This window comes from Dipodomys spectabilis, unplaced genomic scaffold (assembly GCF_019054845.1).
Source record: "Dipodomys spectabilis isolate Male_0828 unplaced genomic scaffold, ASM1905484v1 ptg000136l, whole genome shotgun sequence".
Classification (NCBI taxonomy): domain Eukaryota; kingdom Metazoa; phylum Chordata; class Mammalia; order Rodentia; family Heteromyidae; genus Dipodomys; species Dipodomys spectabilis.
This window is the reverse complement of record NW_024870813.1, coordinates 1,381,445-1,409,395: the sequence shown is the minus strand read 5'-3', so window position 1 is coordinate 1,409,395 and position 27,951 is coordinate 1,381,445. Positions and strand designations below refer to the sequence as shown.

Here is a 27,951-nt window from a genome sequence, read left to right as displayed (position 1 = left end):
GCTCGGGCTCTCTCACCTGACTTTTCCCTTTCTCCACACAGGTGACCTCTGTCAACACCAGCATGTCTTACAGTGTGACGCTGACCGGGCCTGGGCCCTGGGGCTTCCGTCTGCAAGGGGGCAAGGATTTCAATATGCCCCTTACTATCTCCCGGGTGAGTGTGCCCTGCCATACAGCCCAGCTCCCGAAGGGGCAGGGAACTCTTGGAAGAGGGCATGTGTATGTCTGTGTCCCATGTCTGTCTGTCTATCTGTCCTTACCAGGGAAAAACCAGAGCATGATCCATCCCATCTGAGGACTGAACTGGTTTTCTGGTCTTGGCCACAGCCAGGGCTGGCCCACTCAAGCTTGTACCCCCTGGAGTTTGCCCACCTGAGTGAGACGTGATGGGCAAATGGCAGGTGTTTTGAGCAGAGCAGGAAATGCTGAGTTTGCAGGGTGGAAGAAAGCACAGCGCTTTCTTTCTGGCAAGGTGGGCTCAGGTTGCCTCCAAGCCTGGAAGCAAGCAGAGGTTTTGGGAAAAGAATGCTCCTAAGAAGGGGAGGATGGGTGACAAGTAAACAGATGCATGGGTGGACAGATTGCTGCCCCTGCTATCATGATGTGGATTGGGGTTGAACTGGTTACTGGGTTCTAGTACTTGTTCTATCCTAGATCCAAAATACCAAGCCTGGGTTATGAGTTTCTCCTCCTCCTGCCACCCGGGTCTTCCAGGAGCTCCCTTACTGTCTGGCTCACAGAGCTGGACCTCCCTCCTTACCTGAAGCAGGGGCCTGCCTGTCCTGCCTGACAGTGTCATGTCTTTTCTCTCCATGCTTACCTGAGAAAATGAGGTCCTCTATTGCCAGGCTGGAGACCCCAAAGCCCAGGGAAGCCAAGAGGTAGACATGCTTGAGAAGCAGAAAGGAAGGACTTTATCTTAACTACCGTACATTCTCAGCATATAGGTCACAACTAGAACACAGCAGGTACAGTCAAGGTCTGTCATAGAAAGGTACTGTCCAGCAGTCCTGGCAGAGCTGGAGCTGGAAACCGCATGTCTCAGAGAGACTGTGAGGCTTTCAAGGGGCAAAGACAACATGGGTTGGGTGGCTGAAAACCTGCTGGTATTTCCCTGGGCCTGGGGGCAGGGTGAAGCCTCAGGCTGTCACTAGAGGATCATGGTTAGACAGGAGAATCTCCTGGGTGGCTTTCTCCCTAAGAAGAAAGGACAATTTCTTCTCCAGGGCAATAGAAACTTGTCTTGGGCCTAGGAATAGCACTTGGTGAGTAGTCCAAATGGTGGTAGGCAGAGGGCAGAGGGTCTCACTTGGTTGTTGAACCTGGCTTGGGCACTAGGAGTAGTCCTTGGCCTTCACTCATCAGCTGGAGGTGTGAAGGCTCCACCTTTCAGATCTCCTACCCCGAAGACTATAGGGTCCCATACTGAAAGGATCATATTGGTGGTATGATGACAGCTTCATAATGTGGTAACAAATGCCTATGAGTATTTAAGCCCAGTGGCTACCCCAACTCCATCTCTTTGTACAAGGCAGAACTGCTGTCATAACCCTTCTAGCATCCTATATCTAGAGCTGAACCCCTACCTCCCCCAGCCCCACCATTCTTGAGACTTGCTGCTGGTATTCTCTGCCCCATCCTGTAGACACTAACTCGTCTTCAGGCTCAGTGACACCCAGGATAGCCAATGACCTCACCCAGGACCTATGCAGCACCTGGCCCTGGATGGCCAGGGGCTTAAATGGCAGTACAGAATAAGCTAGACAGCAGGAGGAATGTACTCACTTGGGGAGGGGGTATGTTGGGATGTACTGGAGCCACTGACAAGCGGGGATTAAAAAAAAAAAAAAGAATCCAGATAGAGCACTGGATGGAGGATGGGCATGGTGAGCTTTTAGCTTCCTTCTGAGACAAGCCTTGAATCACCTGGAGAGGGAGGACTAGACGCCGGAGCCCTCCTCAACACTGGAGGTCCCTTGAGAAATGCCTCTGGCAGGTGACAGATCTCACGGGCTCCGTGCTTATGGCCAAGCAGATCTCATGGGCACCAGGGCTGTGATATTTCTGGCTGAGGCTCACAAGGACCTCTATTACCAAGAACAAACCCTCAAAGGGATGTAGGACCAGAATTTTCTGGAAGAGACCTATTCTACTTCAGATACAACCCACGTCTCCTAATGGTCAGTAGGCATCACTTGGAGTCCTAGCTTAAGCCTTTGCTGTGGAGACACCACAGGCAGTGGGCAGTGGGGCATGTGGGAATTAGCTAGGCAGAGCCTGCTTATATCTTCAGCAGGTACCCACAGTACTGGGGCACATTCACTGCCTGACCACTGAGGGGGAGGGGTCACCGTCTCACCTCACAGCCAGGCAGAACTGCAGGTTACACTTATTTATTTATCTATCTATTTATTTAGTTATTTTCTACTAGTGCTAGGGCTTGAAATTTCTGGCCTCCCACTTTGGCTTAGCTTTTTTTTTTTTCCCCCCTAGACCTGGGCTTGAACTCAGCTGGGAACTGTCCCTGAGCTTCTACCACTTGAGCCACAGCACCACTTCTGGCTTTTCTGTTTGTGTGGTACTGAAGAATCTAATCCAGGGCTTCATGCATGCTAGACAAGCACTCTACCATTAAGCCACATTCCCAGCCCTATTTATTTATTTATTTATTTTATTTTTGCCAGTCCTGGGGCTTGAACTTAGGGCCTGGGGCACTGTCCTAAGCTTCTTTTGCTCAAGGCTAGCACTCTGCTACTTGAGCCACAGTGCCACTTCCGGCTTTTTCTGTTTATGTGGTACTGAGGAATTGAACCCAGTGATTCATGCCTGATAAGCAAGCACTCTACCACTAAGCCACATTCCCAGCCCTTGCTTAGCTTTTTTGCTCTATCACTTGAGCCATTGCTGTACTTTGACTTTTTTTTTTTTTTGGCTGGTTAACTGGAGAGTCTCATAGACTTTTCTCTCCAGGCTGATATAATCCTCATATCTCAGCCTCTTGAGTAGCTAGAATTACAGATGTGAATCACAGGTGCCCAACTTGAGACTTGCTTGCATTTATACATGGGGCAGAGGGGGCCATGAGTGGAAATTCCTGTGATCTGCCTCTTCTTCTCTCTGACCAGGGACTGCCACCTGATGGCAGAGTGGCAGCCTGTACCTGAGTTATACTGGCCCCAAGCGTCAACCTGGGGCAGCCCCTGGGGGTCTCCCTTCAGCTGAGCTGATCCTCAGAAACTGCAGAGAAGTGATTCAGAAGGGAGACCCAGACAGTTCAGGGAAATGCCTTTATTTATCCTGGACAGGTGCAAAGGACCTGCAACCTGAGCTGCCCTCTCACCCTGCCCCCTCTGCTCCCGGAAGCAAGGAAGAGTGAGAACAGGCTCCTTTCCCCCACCCAGGGAGCAGCTCTATGGGCCTTGCCCCCATTTTTTCTGAGCCACTGGCCAGAGATTGGTGCCAGGCATAAGGTTCATCTTTGTTACTGTAACATCTCTACCATAGGAAGAGGGACATGCCTTCATTCAACTCTGCTATTCTGCCCAGTCTCAGTGCCTTACCTATAGGAGGGAGACGATGCCCTCTCCAGGTATGAGAGTGCAGGTGTGGAAAGATGCCTCAACTGGCTGGCTGGAGGTTAACAGAGCAATGGGGAGTGGGACTGAGCCAGGCCCAGGCGGGGGCCTAGCCTGCAAGGTCTCAGGCCCCACCTGACAGATCTTGGGCCACCAGCCCAGAGGCCTCTAAACTCCCTGGTGGTTTCAGTTTCTGTATTTACCAAACTCTCTCCTAGCTAATGGGGACGCTGAGAACAGAGGGTCCCTGGGGAGAGGAACCGGGTAGGCAGGGACTATTCAGGGTGTGAGTGGGGGTGGAGTGGGGGTGGGAGTAGCTGTGCTGGCAATTCCTGGAATTTTGAGGCTACTGGAGCACGTTGTGGGGCTGTTCTTGGGCAGTGCCTATCAGTGCTGACAGGTCTTGCTGTTTATAGCAGCGTTGAAGGTCAGGCAAGCCTTAGAGGCTCCAAGCATCTGTCTATCCATCAGTGGAAGATAAGGAGGCAGTGACACAGTGGGGGGAATGCTCTTAGACATACCTTCTCTGGGCCCTCCCAAGGCTCAAAGCTGCCTCTGACCCTTTTGAGGGTACTGAAAGAAGAGGACCAGAGTCTGTCCATTGAGGTCTATCAAGGTCCCAAAGGGTAAATCCTCACAAGGCAAGGGCAAACTGCACAAGTAGTCCCTGGGCCACTTGAGGAAAAGAAATGATGGGCCTGGAGCTGATGGCTCACATCTGTAATCCTAGCTACTCAGAAGGCTGAGAACTGAGGATCGTGGTTCAAAGCCAGCCTGGGCAGAAAAGTCAGTGAGACTTATTTCCAGTTAACCAACAGAAAACCAGAAGTGGTGCTGTGGCTCAGGTGGTAGAATGCTAGTCTTGAGCAAAAGAACTCAAGTACAGTGCCCAGGCTCTGAGCTCAAGCCCCACAACTGCCAAAACAAAGGAGGAGGAGGAGGGGGAGGAGGAGGAGGAGGAGGAGGAGGAGGAGGAAATATGGTAAGGTAGATGTCAAAGAAGGCAGAGCCTAGCAGAGTCTACTAGTCTGGTAGACTGATATCTTCCAATTCCCTTGAGTCTCCTTTCTTTCTCTCTGGTCTTTTTTCATTCCAGGGGCTGCCCTTGAGTGCAACGCCTCTCCCTCTTAGACCTTACATGCCCAAACACAGCTTAACCACAGGAGTGATCCCAGGAAGTGTAAAGTTAGCCCGATACATACAGGAGCATACACTGGCCACATCCAGGATCAGCTAGAACTGTGGGCCTGGACAGGAGGAGGAGAGGAGAGAAACAGCAGCTGGGCTGGACAGCAGGAGAGGGCAGGGTCAGCTAGAAAACATCTGGGATCCTTCGAATTTGCACTTTCGGGTGGTTGTTGGTATGTGTGGAGGATGGGCACTGATGGCTGAATGTAGAGGGGTTGAAGAGAATGGAGTCAGGATTTTCTGCTTTCTTGTTAGGGAAATCTAGAGATGAAGGGAGAGAAAGGAGCCAAGAGTCAGTTGGAGCAATCAAGACAGGACATATATATATATATATATATATATATATATATATATATATATATATATATATATATATCTGTCTGTGTGGGATGTGGGTGAGGCCATAAGACAGAAGGAGGGAGGGAGGGAGAGAAGGGGGGTGTGCATGGGGCAAGGCCCCAGGGGAGGCCAGATGGGGAAAGAGCCTGCCAAGCTCAGGGGTAATCTAATCACACAAACTTAAGTGTACTCGAGGCTCCAGGACAAATCCTGGAGGGCCGGAAGGAGGCTGCACTACCTGCCTTCAGCCTGCCCAGCACTCCTGAGTAGAGAACCAGAAGGCAGAGGCCTGTCTGCTTCTGAGTATCAGTAGAGATGGCTGGAAACTTCTGGAGAACCTAAGCTGCCAGATGCCCTCCCTACTGTCAGGGAACCAGAGACCAGGAGGCCATTGCCTGGGGGCCTCTGGAGTCCCACCTGGCATCCCATTTCCCTGGGAATCATGGTTGGAATCTAGGAACAGCAACTGGCTCAGGACTGGGCCGTGGGGGCTGAGTCCTCATCTCTCTCCCTCTGCCAGCTCTCCAGTGGAGCCCAGGGAGGAGGCCTGCCAGCCTGGGTCCTGGTGGCACCTCTCCTTGGAAGGGTGTGGGGTCAGCATTTGAGATTTTGTTTTGGTTTTGCAAATGTTCTGCTCCTTTCTCAGCTCTGTACCCGTCTTTATGTGAAGCTTTGTTGAATAATGTAATCCTTGTGACAATCCTGAACAAAAGGCATTGTTGTACTGTAGTTACTCAAGCTTTAGCCAAGGATGCCTGAAATGTGGCTCATTTCAAAGCCCATGCCCTCTTTCCCTTTCTGTCTCCCTCCTAGAGCAGGTGGCCCTGGCACCTTTCTCTTAGGGAGCCCCAGGACTTCAGGCCAGCAAGACAGACAGGCTTCTCTGGGCAAGGTGGCTGATCTTGGCCTCCAAACACACAGAGCCTGTCCTCCGTATGCACATCTGAGGTCTTTGCAGGTTCTGCTGGAAGCTGAGGTTCAGTTGGGAGGTGGCTATTGGCTGGAGAAAGCTGAAAAGGGAAGTAGGCATGAAACTCATTCCAAAGAGAATTTTATTTATGTTTTAATCTTTTCATTTTATTTTGTTGTGCTGGTACTGGGGCTTGATCAGGACCTCTTTGGAGTTATTTTGCTTCACAACTGGTGCTCCACCATTAGAGACAATGGTCTACTTCTGGCTTTTTTTGCCGGTTAATTAGAACTAAGAGCCTTCTGGATTTGTCTTCCAGAGCTAGCTTTGAACCTTGACACTCTGATCTCAGCCTTTTAAATAGCTAGGATTATAAGTATGAGCCCTAGGCACTGGGCTCCAAAGAGAAGAATAGAAAGATAAAACAAAAAACAAACAACAAACCCACTCTCAGGTGAAGGTGGCTCAAGTCTCTAATCCTAGCTACTCAAGAGGCTGAGATCTGAGTATCATGATTCAGAGCCAGCCTAGACAACAAAGTCTGTGAGACTCTTATCTCCAATAAACTACTCAGAAAAGGCTGGAAGTGGTGCTGTGGCTCAAGTGGTAGAGCACTAGCCTTGAACAAAAGGAGCTCAGAGACAGTCCCCAGGTCCTGATCAAGCCCTGAGTTCAGGCACAGAAAATAAAAAAACAAAGTTAAACAAACAAACGAACAACCCAGTCTCCAAGAATTTGAGTGCTTTGAGTCTTTTCTGGGACAAAGTCAGCAGGGGAGTGGAGAGTCAGATGAGGGACACACGTCATGCTTACACGTCATGCCTGCACTACTCTTTCCATGAGCTCTGAGTCTGGGCTCTGGGCAAGGGTCCCAGAGAGCCTCTCCCCTCCCCCTGGCCAGCTTGAACTGTTTCTGTGGCAGAAGGAGAGGGATCTGATGGCCCTTTAGGCACCCTGGCTCCATCTGGCCTCCTTGTCTAAGGACACTTGAGTGGAGTACAAGAGGCCCTTCCTATAAGAAAATATCTGTACCCCACCCCTTTGTACTCTGAGGGACATTGGGCCCTGATCAGGGCAGCCAAAGGCCAGGCCAGCTGCACCCTGATGGGCAGACACAGGTGCAGGGAAAGAAGCGCCAGGGGCAGGCAGGAGCCAGATTGGCAGCTTCCTTCTGGAACATTTGGCTACTGACCAGGCCCTAGGGAGGCTGAGTTCTCCCCAGGAATAAGAATCACCCCAGCCCACACCTGAGGATGAAAGGGAGTGAGGCAAGACCCAACAAAGGAAGGATGGGCACAAGCTGGCCTGTGCCTGGGGGACAGAGATGTCACCAGGCAACTTTGAAGGGAGGGCGTTCTAGATGGCCTGCAGCTGGCCCTCACTCATTGGGCCCAGCCCCCCTTGGATGTCATTCTGGTGCCCTTGGTCATAGTGTTATCCTGATCTTCTGGCTGTAGCCTCATTGCCCGTGTGAGATTTGCAGCTACCCTGCCCTACTCTACCCTAAGCTTCCAACTGCAGGGTCAGCCCCTTCTCCATGGATGGTTAGTGTCCTTTTGTGGGATAAACTGCTATGGCAGGGGCCTGTTGTGGGGTGACTGCCATGGGAGGGGGTCCACTGTAAGATGTTTTTCTATGAGGCTGTTCTGCTAGGGGGGTTGCCTGCAATGTACTCTAATAGACAGCACTGGCATGTCAAAATGAGGGAGAGGGGGATGGGACCCAAAGCAAAATGTAACAAAAATTTATCCTGGACAGAGGTACCTAGTATTCACAATGTTTCTTGAATTGTCTCTAAAGTAAGATAGAATTGCAAGATCACCATATGATGAATGAAATATTACAGTGAGATTTCACAGTGGTGATAGGATAGGATAGTGATGAATATTTGGGTACTCATAGTAGAAATTTTCACTCCCTTTCTGTCTCTGTCTCTGTCTCCCTATCCCTGTCTCTGTCTCTCTGTCTCTCCCTGTCTCTGTCTCTGTCTCCCTGTCTCTGTCTCTGTCTCCCTGTCTCTGTCTCTCTATCTCTGTCTCCCTGTCTCTGTCTCTCTGTTTCTGTCTCTGTCTCTGTCTCTCTCTGTCTCTGTCTCTCTGTTTCTGTCTCTGTCTCTCCCTGTCTCTGTCTCTGTCTCTGTCTCTCTCTCCCTCCCTGTCTCTGTCTCTCTCTCTGTCTCTGTCTCCCTGTCCTTGTCTCTGTCTCTCCCTGACTCTGTCTCTCCCTGACTCTGTCTCTCCCTGACTCTGTCTCTCCCTGTCTCCCTGTCTCTCTGTCTCTCCCTGTCTCTCTGTCTCTGTCTCTCTGTCTCTCTCTGTCTCTGTCTCTCTGTCTCTCTCTGTCTCTGTCTCTCTGTCTCTCTCTGTCTCTGTCTCTCTCTCTCCCTGTCTCTGTCTCTCTGTCTCTGTCTGTCTTTCCCTGTCTCTGTCTGTCTCTCCCTGTCTCTGTCTCTCTCTCCCTGTCTCTGTCTCTCTGTCTCTGTCTCTGTCTCTCTCTCCCTCCCTGTCTGTCTCTCTCTCTGTCTCTGTCTCCCTGTCCCTGTCTCTGTCTCTCCCTGACTCTGTCTCTCCCTGTCTCTCTGTCTCTGTCTCTCTGTCTCTCCCTGTCTCTCTGTCTCTGTCTCTCTGTCTCTCGCTGTCTCTGTCTCTCGCTGTCTCTGTCTCTCTCTGTCTCTGTCTCTGTCTCTCTGTCTCTCCCTGTCTCTGTCTCTCTGTCTCTGTCTCTCCCTGTCTCTGTCTCTGTCTCTTATGTGTGCCAGTATTGGCACATGCTCCTCCTTGGCTTTTTCACTCTTGAGCTATAGCTCCATTTTCAACTTTTTTACTAGAAAATAAGAGGTAAGAGTCTTATAGATTTGTCTTCCCAGGCTGGCTTTGAACCTTGATTCTCAGATCTCAGCCTCTTAAGTAGCTAGGATTACAGATGTGAACCACTGATACCTGCCTCAACTGTTTTTTGTTTTATTTTGTTTTGTTTAAAAATGTCTGTGATGTTTGCTGGGGATTCCCTAACCAGCACAGGAAAGCAGAAGGTGGAGTGGCTTTTCCAAAGAACACTGTTGCAGTTAGGCAACCCTATTTGCCCTCAGGAGTCCTCTCTCCCTTGGGAAGGGCTTTGTGTTTCTTCTTTGTTCCTGGGTCAAAGCCCTTGGTTCACTCTCTGCATCCAAAGATAGTAACATACTCCTGTCGTGGGAAGAGGCTCCCTCTGGCAATGATTTTGGGGGTGAGGATGTGTTTGTAGAAATCTCTAGGGGTATACATGTCTCCTGTGAAGTCTTGGCAGTGGGCTGGGCTATGGAGTATGGCTTCTTGGCCATCCGGGCCTCTGCTTTTCCACTGTCCCTGCCTTAGCCCTTATATCCAGGGGTTGGGGGAGGGGTACTCTTGGAACAAGAGAAGGCTCTTAGTGAGCTGGAGGCCTGGTGGCTCACACCTGTAATTCTAACTAGTCAGGAGGCTGAGATCTCAGGATCATGGTTCAAAGCCAGCCCCTGCAGGAGACTCTTATCTTCAATTAGTCACACACAAAGCGCCAGAAGTTGTGGCTCAATCTGAAAAAGTTTTAAGGACAGTGTCCAGGCCCTGACCAGAAACTGGCCAAAAAAAAAAAAAAGGCTCTCAGGGCTGCAAAAGCAGGTCAGCAGTCACTGGCCAGGGAAGAACTTACAAGTCTTTCTGTTATGGCTTACATGATGTGGGGTAGTTTCTGGGACCAGTGAGGGGTTAGGAAAAAACCTCTGTTCCTGGGTATACCCTATCGAATAGGTTCGACAGACTGGAAGTGGTTAAGGTGGGGCACTCTGGCCTGGTAAGAGGCCACCATCCATGTCTACAAGCCCAAGGTCTGGCTGGAGGCCTACCCAGGCTTGGCACATGAAACTTGGGACTATCTTCCAGTCCTTTCTGGGCTCATAGGATGGACCCTAGGCCTTGGCCAGAATCTGGCTTCTGCCAAAGTAAGGAACTGGCCAGGTGCCTAGATTGGATCCCAGAAGGTGACTGGAGGGAGCCCAGAGAAGTTTGAGCTGGCTGGAGGGTGCGTTGGGGGAGAGACAGCAAAGGGACACCCTCTAGCCATAGCTGGAGCCTCCTCTTTCCAATAATATCCTCAGGGGTGAGCCTGAATGGCATTCCATGAAGGGCAGGTCCTAAAGTTATTCCCGTGTTTCCTAGGGGACTGGAGTGTTCCATAGGGAGCCATGAGGCGTGGAGCCCGTGTCTCCAGGACATCCCGTGAGATATCTTTAGGGGTAGGACTTCTAATATTAATTGGGAAGGTCCATCAAGCCATTTTAGGTGATATCCTTAGGTCCTCTGGATTATTATTATTTATTTTGTGTGCCGATCCTGGGGTTTGAACTTAGAGCCAGAGGGTTTTTTTTTGTTTCTGTTTTTGAATTAAATGCATCTCAATTCATCCCAGAGCTGTGTTTCTAACCTACTGCAACGTGGCACACCCCAAGGTATGGAGCCCACCAAGGACTCATGTCGAGCTAACCTAATGAGGAAGCTGTAGAGTTGAAGGCCAGGACTTCAAAGCAGAGTCTGGTTCATGTGCCCATCCTGTCACTGACCTTTCCCAGGGCCACATGGTGAGGAATAAAGGAAAAGGTGTTTAGGATGGAGCCGGGCACACCGAAGGCTGCTCCTGTGTGTCCTTGTTAGCACCATTACTGGGCTCCCCCATTGTTGAGGTTGTGGGCGTGGCCTGGGAAGCACTGAGGGAAGGACAGTAGACAAGGAAACTAGGGCAAGATGCTCATCTTTGCAGCCACTTGGTCTTTGAACATTTTTGCTCAAGGCTAGTGCACATGAGCCACCACTTCACTTCCAGCTTTTTGGGTGGTGAACAGGGCACTTGGTTGCAATTTTTTAAATATATTTTTTATTGTAAAGATACTGTACAGAGGGGTTATAGTTTCATGAATAAAGTAATTAGTACATTTCCTATAGAACATTGTTATCCCCTCCTTTGTTTTTCCCCTACTATCCCTTCTTTCCCCACCTCCCCAACTCCTCCCTCCCCCACCCCTGTGCAACTTTTGTTTTACTCCTGTGATGTCACTGGGGTAGGGCTTCCCACAGCATTTAGCATGGTATGACTGGGATCCAGGCCTGCAAAATTCGCCATTGTGTATGATGTCACTGAGAATGCCGTTTGGATTCCAAGTAATGTGCCAAGGGGAGCGTGGTCTCACTGAGAGCCCTATGGGAGTTTTCTAGGTAGCATTTCAGTGGCATTCTGTGCGGCCACACTGCACCTGGTGCCTCCAGACTCTAACATGCTGTGACATCATTGGGACATGTCATTTGGGAACTAACTCCCCCAACTGCATTCCCCCTTCTGAAGCTATAAAGCCACAAACCTTGCCCAATTTCCTAGCTGGCTTTGCCCATCCAGCCAGGGTTCAAGGATTCCTCAATCCTCTGCACCTTTCATGGTAGAACAAAGCTCCTGGCTCTAGTCAGGTTGTGTATGTGTGTGTCCTTAGGCTTGAACTCAGGGCCTAGGTGTTGTTCCTGAGCTTTTTTCCCCTCAAGGCTAGTGCTCTACCATTTGAGCCACAGCCCCACATCTGGATTTTTGGTGCTTCATTGGACATAAGAGTCTCACAGACTTTCCTGCCTGGGCTGGCTTTGAATTGCAATCCTCAGCTCTCCCGAATTGCTAGGATTACAGGCATGAGCTACTGGTGCTCAGCAAGGCCCAACCTTCTTTTTTTTGTGTGTGTGTCGGTCGAGGGGCTTGAACTCTGGACTTGGGCACTGTCCTTGCACTCTTCACCTCAGGGTGAGCGCAATACTGCTTGAGCCACAGCGCCACTTCTGGGTTTCTAGTGGTTTATTGGAGATAAGAGTCTCACGGACTTTCCTGCCTGGGCTGGCTTTGAACTGAGATCCTCAGATCTCAGCTTCCTGAGTAGCTAGGATTACAGGCGTGAGCCACCGGTGCCCGGCCCAACCTTCTTATGCTCACCCCATTTCTGCTGTCCAACCAGATCACCCCAGGAAGTAAGGCGGCCCAGTCCCAGCTCAGCCAAGGAGACCTTGTGGTAGCCATTGACGGTGTCAACACAGACACTATGACCCACCTGGAGGCCCAGAACAAGATCAAGTCTGCCAGCTACAACCTGAGTCTCACTCTGCAAAAGTAAGTGGAAGTTCTTCAGAGCAAGGGCAGAGGCTTGGGTATAGGCTGGGGCAAAAGAGGGATGGTCTCAAGCCATTGCCTGGGCCCAGCTTGGTGTTATAGCACTGTGCTGGAAGTAGTAGGCCTAAAATTGCAGTGCTTTACTTTACAGATGAGACCCAGAGAGGGTGGCTGCTAGTAAGATTGGGCCTGGAAACCTGGATCTTTCCTACTTCCCCTTTGCCCAGGAGCCCTCTAAACACATAGCAGAGGTCCACAATGGGTACTGACTCCCACATGCTGATCAGACCTAGTACTTTCTTGGGGGAGACTGAGCCTATAGGGTGGACAGTTAACTTAAGGGGCCTTTTGGCCTGGCCACCAGCTCTCTTACTCTCCCCTTGCCAGGCCCTGCCCAGGCAGGAGCTCCTGCCCCCAGGGATGATCATCCTCACTTGGTCTCATTTCTGCTTTTTCCAGGTCAAAGCGTCCCATCACCATCTCCACATCAGCGCCTCCAATCCAGTCCCCTCTGCCAGTGATCCCCCACCAGAAGGTAGGTGTTCATCGTGAGCCCTGGATCCTGCCCTTCAGTCTGGCCTTCCTGGCCCTGCCACGCTCGCTCCTTGGAGAGGCATTTGAGCACCCATGAAATACCAAGCTGTGAGGTTGCTTGCTTGGGGGTCAGGCACCAGCCCACCCTCCATCAGCTGGGCTGATAGGAAAGCAGCTTGGACAGCCATGGTCTCAGAAAAGGGCCTTCCTTCCTTCCTTCCTTCCTTCCTTCCTTCCTTTTTTGGCAGGGTTGAACTCAGGGTCTGAACACTGTCCCTGAGATCTTTGTGCTTAAAGCTAACACTCAACTTCCAGTTGAGCCACAGCTCCACTTCCAGTTTTCTGGTGATTTATTGGCAATAAGAGTCTCATAGACTTTCCTGCTTAGGCCGGCTTCGAACCACAATCCTCAGATCTCAGCTTTCTGAGTAGCTAGGATTACAGGAGTGAGCTACCAGCGCGTGGCAAGGGGCCATCTTTTTGACCAGGCAGGTAGGCATACAGAAAGCTCTGATGCTAATCAAACTTGATCTCACTGAGTCCTGCTTGCGTTGGCCACACTCCTCTGGCTAGCAAGGTTTGCCCCTTTATCCTGGGCTCTTCTTCCCATTCACATTTCTTCTGGTTTATTTCCGGTGTGCCTCCAGTAACTGCACACCTTTATTGCCCATCAGAAGTGTTGGTTGCTGGGTGCTGGTGGCTCACACCTAGCTACTCAGTAACCTAGCTACTCAGGAGGCTGCAATCTGAGGATCCTGGTTTGAAGCCAGCTAGGGCAAGAAAGTCTGTTAGATTCTTATCTGCAATTAACCAGCAAAAATCCAGAAGTGGATCTGGGATTGAAGTAGTAGAGTGTTAGTCTTAAGCAAAAATGCTCAGAGACAGTACCCAGGCCCTGAGTTCAAAACCCAGAACCGGTATTAAAAGAAAAACCCAAAAACTTGTTTGTTGCGGAGAGGCAGGCACAGCATGGGGAGAGGACAGAATACTCTGGCCCTAGACCTCATCACTGTGCCCAAGGGCCCTTCCCAAACTTGCTCTAAGAAGCTCAATCCTGTGGGCCTAAAGGCCTCACCCAAAGATTGGGAGATCCACCCTACTGCTCTTTCTACCCCTGCACAAGTGCAGCCTGGCTTTCTGTCCTGTGGGAAAGGCTGGAGAAATGGGAAGAAGAGGCAGCCTGGGGAAGGGTGGGTCACAGACTGGGTATTGGGCAGGGGACTTGTGGGGAATTCACAGAAGTGGACAGGAAACCAAGCAGCCTGCCTGCTTCTTTAAATTCTTCCTCTCCATCTCAAATGCCACGTCAGTCATGAGGCCTTTGTCTCCCTGGCCGCAGGGGTCTTAGTCTCTCAGTGTGGGGTCAACAGAGCAGGAAGTTGGGCTGCATTCATGGGGTGCCCACATCACGGGAAAAGGGGGCCGGACACAGGATATGGAGGGCCCCAGGGACAGACAGGCCTGGCTTTCTATGCAGAGCTTTGCATTCTGTCCTGAGCTATGACAGCCCCCAGACCCATGCCTACCCCGGGCAGAGCACCCCAGAGAGCTGTCTGCCAAGTGTGGGTGTGGGGGCATGGGTACTTACACTAACACATCTGTTTCAAGTCCATGCAGAAGCGTGCCCACCATGTGTGGCTTCTAACCAATCTTTTCTTTCTCCCCTGCATGGCGCTGCCCTGTGCCAGGACCCTGCTGTGGACACGAATGGCAGCCTGGCGGCGCCCAGCCCCGAGGCGAGGGCCAGCTCGGGCACCCTGGAGCTCAGGGACACCTTTAGCTCCTCCTTCTCCCAGGCCTCTGTCTGCTCCTTGGACTCCAGTCCTCCAGGGGGCAGCCCAGGGGCCAAGGCCAGTCTGGAGGGCACCCAGGGCCCACTCAGCCCCAAAGTCCTGCCAGGTCCGAGCCAACCAAGGCAGTATAACAACCCCATTGGCCTGTACTCAGCAGAGACCCTGAGGGAGATGGCTCAGATGTATCAGATGAGCCTCCGAGGGAAGGCCTCATGTGCTGGACTCCTAGGCGGGTAGGTAACAGGCGGGCCACTGGAATCCTCAGTGCTCGTGGCAGAGGCCTCATCAGGTGGTCAGAGCAAGGCATTGGCCTTAGCCCCAGCTCAACAAGGCAGCACAGGTTTAGAGCAAGGCCGGCAAAGAGCCTATTGACATCTGCCCCACACTGGGCACATCATTGATTTCTGTAATCACTCTGGGGTGACAGGTCAGCTTCTTTGCAAAGAGGAAACTGAGGCACAGAGAAGGTTAACCTGAGGTCCAGTGCTTCAGCTACTAAGAGGCAGAATCAGGCCTGCATGTAAGAGACTGTCTTCCCAAATTTTCAAACCAGGTCACACACCCCTCTCTTTGGGACCCACAGTTTTCTGCCGTTAGCACTCAAGGAGACAGGCTAGCTTCCATCTCTCTAAGAACTCTAAGCCAGAAACAAGGAAATATCTTCAGTGAGTTCTCTAGGGCTAGGAGGAATCTGAGAAAGCTGCCTGGAGGAGGAAGTACTACACATTCTCCATTCAAAGACTGGGCAGTGGTGTGAGGGGAGTGGGTTTGCTGGACTGACCTTGACCAGGGTTGTTAAGACCCTGAGGAGGAAGGGGCTCTGGAGGTAGAGGAACCTGGAGCTGGGACATCGTGGAGGGGCGAGTGAAGGGGGCACCTAAGCTAAGCATTGACCTCTAGTCCCTTCCCACCTGCTCTTCTTGGAACCTTTGCTTAAATCTCTGGCTGCTAAAGGCAGAGCAGGCTGAGGTAATGAAGCATAGTCTAGTGGCTCATGGGAAAGGGGGTATCCACATCTTGGGGTTACTGGGGGTAAGGGATAGAGAGGAACAGCACATGTAAAGTGCTGAATTCCATTCTGCCACTCTCACATGGTACCCACCTCCTGGAGTCTGCCACCAGTCCGCAGGAGGTCAGTCAGTCTGACCCCAGCTCACTCCCTTCTTTCCTCTGTCTTGCAGTGCTATACCAGCTCAGTGCTGCATGGATATGCCAGCATTCCCCAGCTCCTTCTTTTTCCCTTTTTGATTTCCTTTTGTGCAGATACTGGATCTCACTTAGCTTTTTGTCATTTTACTACGTAGGCCACAGTTCCACTTCCAACTTTTTGCTGATGAATTGAAAGTAAGAGTTTCACGGACTTTCCTGCCCAGGCTGGCTTCAAACGGAGATCCTCCAATCTCAGCCTTCTGTGTAGCTAGGATTACAGGCATAACCCCCCAGCACCTGGCTCCCAGATCTTTCTGAGTATGCCTGGCCTTGGGCATGGTATGGCTTCCGTGGGCTAAGGTGGCAGAGACACATATAGCTTCCCAGTGAGGGGCTTTTCTCAGAAAACTCAGGATTAGCAAAACCTAGAATGGCCTCCTTGGTTTTAATGAGCTGGTAAAATCTTGTTGGTCCTTTCTGGGACTAACCCCAGACAGAAAGACTGTCCCACTCTCGGTAATGACAACATCACTGCTAGTTGAGTTCTGACTCTTGGGTTGGGGCTGGCTTTAGCTCAGTAATTTCACAGATGGATTTTTCCCCCTTGCCTTACAGAAGCTCAGAAAGGGTGAGTGATTTGAATAAAGTAGTAGAGACTGTATGTAGCCTATGGGATGGGTACCTTGGCCTGCCTGAATCATCTTGCTTGGTGACAGACAGCAAGCTACCTGCTAGGTTTCCTTGACTCCCAAGGGCCATCCCATTGACATAGGTACTGTCCCAAACCTGGCAAATGTATGAATTATGACTTGATACCCAAAGAGGAAGAACTCAACAGTTCTCTTTTGGGAAGATAAGCCAGAAAGGAAGAGAGTGTGGTGTTTCATCCAAAGGAAAAACCAAAGAGCCAGGCACTCGTGGCTCATACCTGTAATTCTAGCTACTCAGGAGGCTGAGAGCTGAGGATTGTGGTTCAAAACCAGCCCAGGTAGGAAGGTCCATGAGGCTCTTACCTCCAATTAACCACAAAAAATGCTAGAAGTGGAGCTGTGGCTCAAGTGGTAGAGTGCTAGCTTTGAATTCAAGTTTCAGGACCAGCACAAAACCAACCAACGAACCAAAAACCAAAACAAAACCAAGGCTATTGTCCAGGAGCAATATTTGGGAGGGGAAGGAGAGAGGGGGTGTTTCTGTGGACAGAGGTCACCATCTTTGCTATGTTCTAACTGCTCCTAGGCTATAGAGGTTGGCAAATGCTAAGCTCTTCATCCATTGTACCCTTATGCTAAGGGCTTTAGACTAAGGGTCTTGTTTACTCTGCATTAACCCATTTGTGGGGCTGGCACCTCGGTCTCCATCTGACACTTGAGAAATGGAAGCCTGAGACAGGCGAGTCACCTGTCAAGGAAGACACAGGATCAGGAAGTAATTTCTGTCCTGTTTGGCTCCAAAGGAAGTCCTGTCCCCAACTCCACCTGGAGAGGCAGCTTACAATGTGATTTATTAGCAGCTTGTTATCTGCTAGGACTAGAAAGGGACTGAGGGAGCCAGGCACCGATGGATTACACTTGTAATCCTAGCTACTCAGAAGGCTGAGATCTAAAGATCTCTATCTGAAGCCAGCCCAGGCAGGAAAGTTGATGAGACTTTTACCTCTAACAAACTACTGGGAAAAAAAAAGCCAAAAGTAGTAGAACACTAGCCTTGAGAAAAGGAAGCTATTAGCTCCCCTCTGAGTGCAGTCTGTGGCAAGCACCCTAGCCTTGAGTCCTCAGAAGGGACGGGAGTCAATGTCAAAGGAATTGGCTGCAAGGCTACACAGAGGCAATTCCCATCCCCACCGGGGCAACACTGCCTCCTGCTGGGGGACACTGTGGTGCTCAGGGCAAGCACTGACCCTGCAGCTGTCAGCACTGGCCAAACATGGAGAAGGAATGGAAGCTCCAAGCTGGTCCTTACCTAATATAGCTCAACTTGTGGCTATTTTGAGCCTGGGAGGACAGAGGGAATTTTATCAGCTCCAAGACAGTGGGGGGCCTGGGGTTGAGCAAAGCCAGGATCCTAGCTAGGGGGTGATCAGGGTCAAGTTAGCTGGGCCCAGACTTCCCCCAGCCAGAACCCACCGTGAGCAGACCATAGTGGGTGGTAGAATTTGGAGACAGAGCCCGCTGGCCTCCACACTGGGTCTCAGGTTTCAGACAGAGTCACTGGCCTCAGGGTCTGCAGTGCAGGGAATCTGATTTTACAGAACCTAGATGTGCCAAGTGCCAGTGGCTCATGCCTGTAATCCTACCTACTCAGGAGGCTGAGGACTGAGGATTCTCATTCGAAGCTAGTCTGGGCAGATAAGTCTGAGATAACTCTTAAAAATATGATTTTATTATTATTATTAAGATGTTGTACAGAGAGATCATCATTTTATAAGTCAAGTAACAGAGTATATCCATTTTTTGGACAATGTCACACCTTTCTTCACTTTCCCCCAGTTCTCCTCTTCCACCCTGGCCACAAGTCACATAGTTCATTTTCTACATAGTGTATACTGAGGAGCATGATTGCATTTGTTCACCTTTCCTCCACCTTTGTCCCTCCAAAAAGAAAAAAAAAAATACAAAAGCAAAACCAACAAAAGAAGCCCATGTTTCCATTTCCTGGATTTCCTTTTGACAAATAGTATTTTAAATGTTCAGAGGAGTTATACCTTTCCTCCCCACAGACTATCCTCCTTCAGTATGTTTGTGTGTGTGTGTGTCTGGAGTCTGGTATAAGTTATCATTCCGAGTTCTATTTTAGATCTAGCTTCCACACATGAGAGAAAACATGTGGCATTTGTCCTGGGAGAGCTCTTTTCTCCAACTAAATAGCTAGAAGTGGAAGAGTGGCTCAAGTAGTAGAGCAGCAGCCTTGAATAAAAAAGCTAAGAAGAGCACAGGCCTTGAGTTCAAGCTCCAGTATCAGAAGAAAGAAAGATAGAAAGAAAGGAAGGAAGGAAGGAAAGAAGGAAGGAAGAAAGGAAGAAAGGAAGGAAAGAAAGAAGGAAGGAGTAAACAATGCTCTCCCAAACACCTTGAGTTCCAGGGGTTGGCTCTCAGGTCAGAGGGAAGGCAAGGTCCCTCAATGGTGTCCACGCTGGGCTGCCCCAGCTGGTGCCTCTCCTGTAGCAAACCTTGGCCCCTTCCTCCTCCTGGGCCTTGTGAGTTCTCTCTTGTTCACTGCCATCCACTGCATCCTTAGGAAGAGTCACTGGGGATTGCATCCATCTGTCTGCCTCTGTGTTCCATAGAGAGCTGCCAGAACTGCTTACTATCCTCTGGGAGGGAGAACAACTCCCAGGGGGCCATGGGACACCATGGCTACCCCTCCCCCCCCCAAAAAAAAATTACTGCAGTGGCTGCTCAGGGAGCAGAAACAGGGCTAAGTCCAGAGCTGCCTCTCCAGGAGGGGCCTGGAGCTTCTTGAAACCTGTCTTCAACCCATAGCTGCCTGTGTAATGGGGCAGATTGTGTAATGGGGGCGGGGCGGCGGGGAGTGTCTATGTGCGTGGAAGAGCTGCCTTCCTGATGGATGAGAAGAGTCCTCTCCCTGGCAAAGCTGAGGGCACTGGGATTCATCGCAGACAGAGCATGGCTGTAGTGGCATCTTTAGCCCAAATCAGGGCTCCTGGAGGCCGTGATTCCTGAGTCGGGGCGCTCTCCTCCATTCTCTCATCTAGTATAGCTTGGCTGGTTCTGTCTCAGTCTTGATCAGACAAAGGGTGATGCCAGTCCTCAAATCCTCCCCACCACCACACATACACCCTGCAGGAGTCTCGCTCTGACTATTCTTGTCTTCTTTGCCCTTTCTCTCCTTCTCAGGTGGTAGCCAACTCTCCTGCCAAGTTAGTATTCAGACAGCATGCGTGTGTACCCGTGTGCCAGCCCAGCATGTGTCTATGGCCTGTGGCATGCGGATGTGTGTGCATGTGTGAGTAGGGGTGCATTTGTGGCCCTGGGTGAGCCTGCGGAGGTGCAACGCGGGCGAGCAGAGTGAACGCATTGCAGGGCAGGTGTTCGTCCATTCGATGGTGTTGATTTTGTCCCCCATTTCCGGCTTAAGCTTGGCAGGCTGACTCTGGTTTGGGGGGAAGGGGAAGGTGGGGCTGCACTTTGGCTAGGGCCTGCGTGAGCCTGAAGATCTAATGTCCTGAAGGGACCCCAGAAAGACTGCACCTGGTTTTTGTCTCTTCCTTGGGGAGCACACTTACCTGTTGGAGGAAAGAGTCCCCAGATGGGTAGAGGCTGGCAGACAGAACTAGAGGTGCTTAGACAGCCTTGCTGTCCCTGCTCCCAGGAAGAAACACATGTATGGAAGCATCTAGAAGAATAGAGAGCCCCTGACCACAGAGGGGTAGCTGGCACAAGGAGCCAGCCCCTTTCATGGAAGAGTCTCCTTCGGAAGCTCTCATTCGGGTGCCCACGGTGGCTGCTTTTCACCTTTGGGACACTTTGGACTCGTTTTTGCTACTGCTGCTTTTCTCATGAACCCAGCGTTTGTCCTTTCCTCAGTCCCTGCTCACCTAACGCCTTCGTTTCTGCTTTTCCATTAGGACTGTGTGTGCTGGGTGCGCTTCTTGTGTTGGGCGCCACCTGCTGGCTATGGGAGGACGCTCAGGCTTAGCCAGTGCCTGCTGGGGGATCTGGGAGAGCTGGGATGGGCCAGAAAAGAAAAGAAAAAAAACAACAACAACAAAAAAAAACTACATAGGGGCTTGGGGGAGGTGCTGAGGAGCTGCCTGACCACTAGACCACAGTGGGGTCTACTTGGAGAGAGAATCTCGGCTCTGGGAGGTCTCTTTTAATACCCACCACCAGTAGACTAGCTTTGACCTCCTCTCCTTGACCTCCTCCTCTTCTTCTCCTCTCTTCTCTACTCCTTTCCTCTCTTCTCTCCTCCCCTCCCTCCCTTTCGTCCTCTCTCCCTTCCTTCCTTCTTTCCTTCCTTCCTTCCTCCTTTCCCTCCTCTCTCCCTCCTTTTCTTTCCTTTCTTCTTCCTTTCCTTCTTCCCTCCTCCTCTCCCTCCCTTCCCTTCCTTCTTTCCTTCCTTCCTTCTTTCCTTCTTCCTTCTTCCCTCCTTCCTTCCATACCTTCCTTCCTTCTTCCTTTCCTCCCTCCTCCCCTCCCCTCCTTCCTTCCCTTGCTTCCTTTCTTTCCTTGCTTCCTTTCTTCCATTCCCTCCCTCCCTCCCTCCCTCCCTCCCTCCCTCCCTCCCTCCCTTCCTTCCTTCCTTCCTTCCTTTCTTCCCTCCTTCCTTCCATACCTTTCTGCCTTTCCTCCCTCCTCCCCTTCCTCCTTCCCCTCCCTCCCTCCTTCCTTCCCTTGCTTCCTTTCTTCCATTCCCTCCCTCCCTCCCTTCCTTCCTCCCTCCTTCCCTCCCTCCCTCCCTTCCTTCCTTCCTTCCGCCTCACTCCTGCCCCTCATGTGCTGCCTCCAGTGCTGACTACCAGGAACGTTTCAACCCCAGTGCCTTGAAGGACTCAGCCCTGTCCACCCACAAGCCCATTGAGGTGAAGGGACTGGGTGGCAAGGCCACCATCATCCATGCGCAGTACAACACACCCATCAGCATGTACTCCCAGGATGCCATCATGGATGCCATCGCCGGGCAGGCCCAGGCTCAAGGCAGTGACTTCAGTGGGTAAGCGCCTGTCCATCTCCACCTGCCCGCCGAGGCCACCGGATGCCATCAGGACTGACTTTTTCCCTCACCTTGGGCCTCTTCCACACAGACCTTTGGGGGTGGGGGTAAAGTCAGCCCTCACCAGGGCCTTCCAAAGTATAGTTGTCTTCCACGTCAGAATCTACTCCATGCTCAGCTTTAAGGAGAAAGGTGAAGGATGCAGAATGTGGCGATTTCTCAAAGATCTTTTCACAGTCTCTATTTTCCTGGCATCATACAAAGGCTGCTTTAGACTTCACTGGAGAGCCCTAGGCCTTTCTCCACTAAGCCATTCTTGGGAAAGGGAGCGGGGTTGCTTCATTCTTGGTTCTTCATTCAGGTTTCTTATTGGGAAGATGCTTCAGATCAGCCATCAAAGCTAAATCTGGCAGCCAATCCCCAGCTGATGGGCATCCCCTCATTCCCTGTCCCACGAAGCCTGGTCTCAGAACAGTGGAATTTAAGATTTTCTTTTTTGTCGGTCGTAGGGCTTGAACTCTGGGCTTGGGCGCTGTCCCTGTGCTCTTCAGCTCAAGGCGAGTGCTCTACTGCATGAGCCACAGCGCCACTTCTGGTTTTCTAGTGGTTTATTGGAGATAAGAGTCTCACGGACTTTCCTGCCTGGGCTGGCTTTGAACCGCGATCCTCAGATCTCAGCCTCCCAAGTAGTTAAGATTACAGGCGTGAGCCACCGACACCCACCAAGATATTTTTGTTCTAACAATTTGTTAAGACTGGAATTAGTTAAGACTGGAAATTTCAAGGTGGATTAGGAAGGCAGCTGCTGAAACTCTTGCAGATGAAGCTACTAATTGTGCAAATATTAATGTCTCTCTCATTCTCTCATCCTCTCTCTCTCTCTCTCTTGCTCTCGCTCTCACTCTTTCCTTATTTACTCATATTCTTTTTGCCAGTGCCAGGGCCTTGCCACTCCTTTAGCTTGCTTGCTCAAGGCCGGAGCTATATCCTTAAGCCATGCCTCCAGTCTGGCTTTTGGCTGGTTTATTAGAAATAGAATCTTGTGGACTTTTCTGCCCTAGGCTGGCTTCAAACTGCAACCTCTGAGTCTCAGCCTCCTAAGTAGCTAAGATTACAGGCGTGAGCTACTGGCGTTGGCTCCTTTCTTGTCTCTTTCTCTCTGTGTCTGTCCTTCTATCTCAATTTCTGTCTCTCTCTATTTCTTTGTCTCTATCTCTTTCTCCCTATTTTCTTCTCCCTCTTATTATCTTCCTGTGTCTCTGTCTCTCTCTCCTAGCTTTTTTCCCCCTAGATAATCATATACACACAGAGTTCCTTGTGTTTTTCTGCTTAGGAATGCCATAATGTTGACTTACAGTATTGGTTGATTCTCTCTTCAACCAATATCTTATTCCTTGGACAGTATCCTTAGCAATCAGAGCAAAAAGTCTGGATAGTAATTATTTTTTAAGTTATGAAAACATGTTTTAAGAGGAATATAAGGTTAAAATCCCAGGAAGATCTTATAGGGTTTGCCTTTGCAGATCCAGTCCTTGTGGCTCAGGAGAGGCTCCAGAGGCCAGGGAATGGAATCCTGGGTGCCCTGGAGAATTTGGGTGCCCAAATTCTTGGGCTTCCTGGTCTTGGGGAGCTGTGGTGTCCTCTAGGGAATGTAGTACTTCATTGTCACCACTAGGGGGTGGAGATCACCAACTTTGGGGCTACAAGTCTCAAACCAGCTAGACTCAGGGTCAGATCCTTGGGCAGCACTGATGGATTTAAATCCATTATTCAAAGCAGGAAATATGACCATGTAAATTAAAAACAACCAATATCTCACATATACCAAGAAAAACAAAACTTCCTGATTGAGCCCAAGAACCATCTGAGATTTCCTGTTAACTATTTTTTTTTTGCTAACTGGTCTTTGGTATCCTCTTAAATGGGGTAGCAGACACCAAAATAAATAAATAAATAATAATAACGGGAAACAATGGAAGAACTACTCTTCACACTTTGTATTTTCTGCACCTTGGAAGATTACTGTCAGCATCAGGGCGCCTATGATACACCACTGATTAATCTTGATCTTTCCCATGTCCTTCTCATTCCCTTCCCTTCCCTTCCCTCCCTCTTCTTTCTCTGGTGTTTCTGGACAGGATTAGTTGTTCCCCTCTTCCTTTTTAACTCAGCCACGCTGGATTGTGGCTGCTTTGGTGCCAATGGGGAGCCCTCCTGGCCCTAATGAGCTCTTGTTGCTGCTGTTCACTCCCAAGATCCCTTCCTCACTGACTGTGTTCTCTGTTTCTTTCTCTCTCTCTTTCTACCTCTTCTCTTCCACCCATCCCACTCCCCTAACTCACTTCTGATATCCTAACCCCGCTCTCTTGTATGTGCTGCCCCTCTGCCACCCCCTGATGGACGCCCAACCCACGGCTGGGTTTCCCTCTGCTTGGCAGGGCATCGCCGCTGGCGTAAGTAGACCTGCAGTGTGTCTGTCGCGCCGTCTTGTCTGTCTGGTTGCGGGATGGTGTGTGGGTTTTGATGGGATGTGTCTGAGGACCAGTGGTCAGTGCGTGTGCTCTGTCCACATTCTTCCTCACACCCACCTCGCAGCCAAACGACATCCCCTGCAGCCTACACAAGCTCTGAAGAATGTCAATGTGGCTACAGAAATCCAGAGTAACCACACTCACACTACACCCAGCCTAAGGCCATGCTTTAGGGAAGCTCCTCCCCACCCCCAGCCTCCTCTCTGCATTGCACAGTGTGGACCTGGGGTCACATTCCACAGTGGGTCATTAGTCAGCGCCCGAGGGTGGCAAAAGGACCTCTTCACGGCTACTTCCCAGAATCCTCCTGAGAGAAAGATCTGTGGGGGTCTGTGCCAGCTAGGACTGTTCCAGGAAGGTGAAAGATGAATCAGATCTGGGAAGAGTACTCAGTGGAGTAAATGTCAGGGGTGATCTTGAACTTTCATAACTGAAAAGTCTTTTCTGTGGTGAGAAGCAGAAACTCTATGTGTCTCCAGAGAGCAGCACCAGGTTCTGGGACTTGGGAGCCTGTTCTGTCCTCCCTTACACATGTCTTTCCTTGCTAGAAAGGCCCTGTGATTGATTCCCTTACCTCCCTCCCGATCCTTGCGGCAAAAGAGACACCGATCTCTGCTCCTTGCAGTTTGGTGGGAAAGAAAGACATCACTGCTGAGTTCTGAGGAACTCAATCTTGGAAGCTTTCTTGAGCCCTTGGAGCTGGGGAAGACACAGAACAGCTCTACATACATACATACACACAAACACACACACGCACACGCACACACACCCCAGGGAAATGGAAACAAATGCCTCTAATATGCTTTCTGGATCATAAATGTAGACAGGCTGGAGGGCAAGGCCTTGGTTTGCATCTACTCCTCCCTTCCTTTCCTCTCAGCAGGGCAGGAGTCAAGAGCAAGGAAGATCGGGTTGTGGGTTTGTGTGTGTGTGTGTGGTTTTTTGTTTCTGTGGCACCGGGGACCAAACTCAGGGCCTTGCACTTACTTGCCAAGCAAATACTCTTCTACTGAGCTAACTTCCCAACCCCCTTCTTATTACCTATTTCACCTAAAGATCTTAGGAGACCTAGGGATCCTTCCTACCTTGCAATGCACTTCCTGGCAGCCCAGCCTACTTCCTGGCTAGATCCTAGAGGGGTCTGTAGAGCCGCCCTATCTGATTTTAATCCTCAGCCCACAATCCTCACAGCTCTCCAGGCCTAGGCAGGACTGGAGACATTGCTATCTACCTTTGATCCCTTTTTTCATCTCTGCTGGCCTAGTCCAATCTGAGCGAGGCCCAGGGAAAACAATCATGGAAGATAGAGTCAATTCTCTAGCTCCTTGCAGCAAGGAGATCCTCCCTAGCCAGCCAGTCTTCTGTGGGCCAGAATGGAAGCAGGTAGAAGGATGTTGGGTAGATCATGTCATCATCCAGTCAGAGCATTGTCAGTAAAGGTTTTGATGGCCAGGAGTGGCCTTCTGGACCTACCATGACTATGCAGGGCCTGATAAAAAGGACACTGGGAGCAGGGCACCAGTGGCTCACGCCTGTAATCCTAGCTACTCAGGAGGCTGAGACCTGAGGATCGTGGTTCAAAGCCAGCCCGGGCAGGAAAGTCTGTGAAACTCTTATCTCCAATAAACCACTAGAAAACTGGAAGTGGCGCTATAGCTCAAGTGGTAGAGCGCTCACCTTGAGCTGAAGAGCTGAGGGACAGCACTCAGGCCCAGAGTTCAAGCCCCACGACCGACCAAAAAAAAAAAAAAAGGACACTGGCTAAGTACCAGTATGCCTGAATTCTAGCAGCTGCACTCTCTGGACCTCAGTTTCAATGTTTCTGAGAGAAGGCTAGACTGGCAGCCATTACTGTGAGTTTTGCATGGGCTTCCTCCCCTGACCTCAAGAAGGAAGCCGGTCAACATAGATCCTTCTGCCTTTTGCCTGACCCATAAACCTTTGGATGATTAGATCATTGCCTAACCTGCAGCAGAATCCAGGGGGAAACCCTAGACTTGGGGCTCTTTGGAGCTCCTTTGGATCTAGGATTCACTCATTCAACTAAAAGGTTGTTTTCGTTTTTGTTTTTGTCTACTATTTGTGTGTGTGTGTGTGTGTGTGCGTGTGTGTGTGTGTGTGTGTGTGTGTCCTGGTCCTAGGACTTGAACTCAGGGCACTGTCCCTTAGCATTTTTTGCTCAAGGCTAGTGTTCTACCTCTTGAGCCACAGCTCCACTTCCTGCTTTTTTGGTGGTTAATTAGAAATAAGAATCTCCTGGACTTTCCTGCCTGGGCTGGCTTCAAACTGTAATCCACACATTTCAGCCTCCTGAGCCGGAACACAGGCATGAGCCACTGGTGCCCAGCTTCTACCAAGTTCCAGATTCTAGAAGTCCTTCCTCAAAGGACTGTTCTGACCTGGGGCAGAGGACCTGAGGCCTTCCCCTACCGGACTCCCAAACTCCCCTGTCCTGACCTTCAACCCTAACGCCCTATGGGTTGTGCCAGGCCCTCATGGGTCTTGTTGCCTTGTACCTCACACTTCTTACCTGGGTCTACCTGTCTATTGCTGAGCTCCAGAGCCCAGGGCCCTCTTCTAGGCAGCACAGTATTGCCAGCTTCCTGTAGGATCCAAAGATGGAAGGAGGGTGGTAAGGGGACCTGGGCCCCAAACTCAGGGCTCCCTGAGGGAGATCAGCATTACCTCAGAGTGATCAACATTACTTCAAGGAAATCTGCCCAGGATTCTGCAAGAATTCACCATGGGATGGGGCAGGTGACTTCAGGACTGGAGTTAGCACTAGGGAGGGACAAACAGGAGAGATGGAAGCTCCTGACCCCTGGTAGGGAAAAGGAGGCACTGCTTCGCCTGGACCACCCTGAGCACTGAGGATCCACTGTCTCAAGTACCCAATAGCACTGGGAACTGAACTGTGGCCTGGTGGGGCCTGAACAGTAGTATCACCAAGGGGCACCTGGGAGGTGGGAGGACATGGTGGGGGGAGGCACAGTGAAGGGGAACCTGAGTTCCACTCCAGCCCCAGCCCACACCTATTTCTACGCTGCAGGAGCCTTCCTGTGAAGGACCTGGCGGTGGACAGCGCCTCTCCTGTATACCAGGCTGTGATCAAGAACCAGAGCAAGCCGGAAGACGAGGCTGATGAGTGGGCTCGCCGGTCCTCGAACCTGCAGTCTCGCTCCTTCCGTATCCTGGCCCAGATGACGGGGACGGAATTCAGTGAGTGAGGGCTACCAGGGTGGGACCAGAGGAGGGTGACCCTGAGGCCCAGGAAGGTCCTTGGTCCTAATGCACAGTGTGTGTGTGTGTGGGGGGGGGGGGGGTGTATACCAGTACTGGAGCTTGAACTCAGAACCTAGGTACTATAGCTTTTTTTGCTCAAGGCTGGTACTCTACCACTTGAGCCACAGCTGCATTTCCAGCTTTTCTGGAATTTATGATAAGAGTTTCATGGATTTTCCTGCCTGGGATGCCTTTGAACCATGATCCTCAGATCTCAGCCCACTGAATAGCTAGAATTATAGGCAGGAACCACTGGTGCCCAGCCTACTGCACAGTCTTAAGCCCTATAGGAGCCAAGGAGCCAAGCCACCAACCCTTGGAAACAAATTAATGGTGATGAACTGCTAGCAGTGGGCAGAGCTCCTGTGGGACCCTCTGGGTGGGCTGTCCATTCATAGCAACCTTCCACCCCTAGCAACAAGGTGTCACACAATTTTCAGGCAACATGACTTCCAGGGCTGGGACAAGAGAACATTGCAGGCTGGGCTATGATCACTCTCCCTCAACTGTACCATGAGTTCCAAACCCCTCCTGGCTCTCTGCCGAGCTCCTTTCTCTAGTTGACAGGCATGAGGCAGGAAGTGTTCAAGGCCTGGCTGAATTCTGGGGACTTACTCTGCACAGAGCATCAATGGTATTTCTTCTGTGCTCGGTGAGACCTCCTGACTGGCTTCTTTCTGCCCACAGTGCAAGACCCGGATGAAGAAGCTCTGCGCAGGTCAAGGTAGGTGCCTGCACGCAGGCTCCATGGCCTTACCCTCTAACCCCATCCCTCCCCAGGCAGCTCCCAGGCCACATGACTCATGGAAGGAACCTGCCAAGT

General features: G+C 50.9%; 1 protein-coding gene across 11 annotated transcripts in view; it reads left to right on the top strand.

Annotated features, from left to right (window-relative positions):
- The first annotated feature begins 56 nt into the window (after positions 1-56).
- Ldb3 (LIM domain binding 3) overlaps positions 57-27,951 on the top strand; it is a 74,671-nt gene continuing 46,776 nt past the window's right edge. For 3 of the 11 annotated variants that reach the window (XM_042690293.1, XM_042690291.1, XM_042690298.1), the window contains exons 1-8: positions 63-155; positions 12,015-12,166; positions 12,626-12,701; positions 19,497-19,519; positions 21,112-21,315; positions 23,754-23,768; positions 26,896-27,065; positions 27,816-27,852. In XM_042690293.1, coding sequence (XP_042546227.1) covers positions 63-155; positions 12,015-12,166; positions 12,626-12,701; positions 19,497-19,519; positions 21,112-21,315; positions 23,754-23,768; positions 26,896-27,065; positions 27,816-27,852 — 770 coding nt within the window. Of the gene's footprint in view, positions 156-12,014; positions 12,167-12,625; positions 12,702-14,388; positions 14,727-19,496; positions 19,520-21,111; positions 21,316-23,753; positions 23,769-26,895; positions 27,066-27,815; positions 27,853-27,951 lie in introns of all 11 variants that reach the window. The other 8 variants (XM_042690292.1, XM_042690290.1, XM_042690297.1 and 5 more) reach the window with 4 other exon arrangements.